Here is a 2,842-nt window from a genome sequence, read left to right on the forward strand (position 1 = left end):
CACCGAAGCGCGCTCAGGGCCGGGAGCCGCAGGCACTGGTGGCCGGCACGCGTGCGGCGAGTGCGGCAAGACGTACGCCACGTCGTCGAACCTGAGCCGCCACAAGCAGACGCACCGCAGCCTGGACAGCCAGCTGGCGCGGCGCTGCCCGACGTGCGGCAAGGTGTACGTGTCCATGCCGGCCATGGCCATGCACCTGCTTACGCACGACCTGCGCCACAAGTGCGGCGTGTGCGGCAAAGCCTTCTCGCGGCCCTGGCTGCTGCAGGGCCACATGCGCTCGCACACCGGCGAGAAACCCTTCGGCTGCGCGCACTGCGGCAAGGCCTTCGCCGACCGCTCCAACCTGCGCGCGCACATGCAGACGCACTCGGCCTTCAAGCACTTCCAGTGCAAGCGCTGCAAGAAGAGCTTCGCGCTCAAGTCCTATCTCAACAAGCACTACGAGTCGGCCTGCTTCAAGGGCGGCGCTGGCGCCGGCGGCCCCACGGCCCCTGCGCCCCCACAGCTCAGCCCTGTGCAGGCCTAGGGCGGCGGGGCCTCCGCCAGCCAGGTCGGCTCTCAGCAATACGGGCCCCCAGGGAAGTCTCCGCTGGCGTCCAGGCGGAGGGGCCGGAGGGCGGGCCCCTCCTCACAGCAATAGGGGGAGAGGGGCCCGGTCCCACCCCGCCCCGCCCGCCAGGGGTCTTGCCGGCCCCTTCAAGCAATAGGGTCCCGAGGGGAGACCCACCCCGAGCCCCTTCCCCTCCCCTCCAGGGTGCCCCAGGCTTTCTCCCAGCAATAGGGTCAACGAGACCCAGAACCGAACCTCATCTCCGAGTCGGGTCTCTGAAGACCGGGGTGAGATGAGGTAGGGAGCACCCTCCTTCTCCCTCCTCTGCGCCCCTGGATCGCGTCGCAGAGACTCAGGTCTTCCCCACCCCTTCCCAAGCCTTCTAGGGCCGGGCCTGCGCCCAGACGTCCAGGGAGCCGCTCCCTCCTCGGCAGCAGGCCGGGGAAGAAGCAGGAGAGGGGCAGGCCTGCAGAGGCATCCCTGCCCGCAGTCTTCGCCGAACTCCCGGGAGTATTAGACGCGTTGGGGAGCGGGGAGAGGGGCGAACGGCAGCACCCTTACCTCGGGTTGCTTCTGGGCCTAAGTCCGCGTCGCCCTCTACCCTCGCCTCGCATCCTCTGCCAAATCCTAATTCTTCCAGCCCAGCTTCCCGGGCTCTGTCCTCCATATCGAATAATAATGACACATATCGAATCGCATGGACTTATCCGACCTCCTCAGACCCCGCTCCCGCCCTGCCCCGGGGCCCCCTCCCTCGTACCCCGGGCATTCGGTGTTGGAGGACGGATTCCCGGGGCCGACAGGCAGGCCTGGGCACTGCCCTCTACACACCTCTCTGTATTCGCTTTGCGGGTAAAACCCCCGGGGGGGGGGTTGCGGACGCGTCGGGTTTCTTTCTTTCTGTATTTGTACGTTTTATTTATGAACGGATTGCACTCGGGTCAGGGAGGGGGCGTTGAACCCCTCATCTCTCCCGCCGACGCCCGGGCTTGGGAAGTCCAGGATTACTTACCCCGCCCCTAGTTGGGCGCCTCTAGGGAGCCTCAGGCCCCGCCTCTCAGAGGCCGGCCCCTCCCCTGAGACCCAGGCCCCGCCCCCACTCGGTTGCCAACTTTTGCCCGTCTATGCCAAAGCCTCGGCGGCGACCCCGCCCCAAGGGCCCGCCCCATTGGCCGCCGCCTTTGTGACGTCACTGCATGCAGCCCCACCTCTCCTCCCAACCCTACCCGGGGCTGCCCGCTCCCCTCCCTCTTAGGTAGTCCGATGCCGACTATAGAGCAATAATGCGCACTGCATGCGAAGCTGCCGCCGCCTCTAGAGTTACTGAGAATCAGGTATCCCCTCGCCCTATCCACCCCATAGGCCCCTAGATCAGGGACGCTGCGCGGGACCGGCCGCGCAGGCATTCTTCCCCCCTTCCCCGCCCCCCACGGCAGAGCCCTGCGGGTGTAACGGTTCCAGGGGCGGGGTGGGGTGGTTGCACCCAAGACCCCCTCTTCAGTCATCCATTACTCACCGACCGTTCATTGGGCACCTACTATGTGCCAGGCCCATTGCTGAGTCCACCAGCGACCCAGCGACCTGCAGGGAGGTGCGTGTGCACGACAGAGGCCCGTTGGGTGGGTCATGAAGGGATGCAGATTCAGAGACCAGGTCCCTAGGCTCAGACGCCCCCCCTTCCAGCTCTGCCCCACCTCAGCCGGTCCCTGCTTGGCGCAGTTGAGTTCTACTTTGACTTGGGCCTTTTGGTTCCGGTTGAGGGGGCAGACCCAGGGCCCCAGTGCCACCAGGCCCTACCCCAGCCAGTCATCCAGTCCTCTGATCCTCTGGCAAAGGCAGGTGTGCCGTGTACTGCCAGGGGCAGAGCCAGGGCCAGAGGAGAAGGTGCAAGCTGGAGCATATGTGTCCAGCCTCATTCCCAGCACCAATCTTGGCTACTCCCACAGGGATGGACCTGTGGGCCCAGCATAGCAGTGCCCACATCCAAAACCCCCTACCCAACCAGGCGTGGTGCCTGCATAGCTCCCAAGCTGGGGCCTGCCCACTTGTGCTGCATGCACACGCACACATAGGCGCCCCCACCTCACCCCACTCCACACTCCTGTCTACCTACCTAAGGAGAAGGCCAGAGGCCGTGGGCCCATCAGGGTCTTCCGCTTAACCCCACACCCTGCTGCCGTGGAAAGCCATGGGCCCCCTCCCGCCCCATAACTAAGCAGCACAATAACCGACTTAGCGAATTCAGGTAGAAGGAACGTTTAGGTAGCACCTATTTTGTACTGATTCTAC

At 65.2% G+C, this 2,842-nt stretch overlaps 1 protein-coding gene across 1 annotated transcript in view; it reads left to right on the forward strand.

Moving 5' to 3' along the window:
- Positions 1–1,246, forward strand: part of SCRT1 (scratch family transcriptional repressor 1) — a 3,915-nt gene extending 2,669 nt beyond the window's left edge. Inside the window, exon 3 of the mRNA XM_008070009.1 lies at positions 3–1,246. Coding sequence (XP_008068200.1) covers positions 3–529 — 527 coding nt within the window. The 3' untranslated portion in view covers positions 530–1,246. The remainder of the gene's footprint in view (positions 1–2) is intronic.
- Positions 1,247–2,842: the final 1,596 nt, after the last annotated feature.

The sequence above is a fragment of the Carlito syrichta genome, unplaced genomic scaffold (assembly GCF_000164805.1).
Source record: "Carlito syrichta isolate Samal-C Ts95f unplaced genomic scaffold, Tarsius_syrichta-2.0.1 Scaffold312719, whole genome shotgun sequence".
In the NCBI taxonomy this organism is placed as follows: domain Eukaryota; kingdom Metazoa; phylum Chordata; class Mammalia; order Primates; family Tarsiidae; genus Carlito; species Carlito syrichta.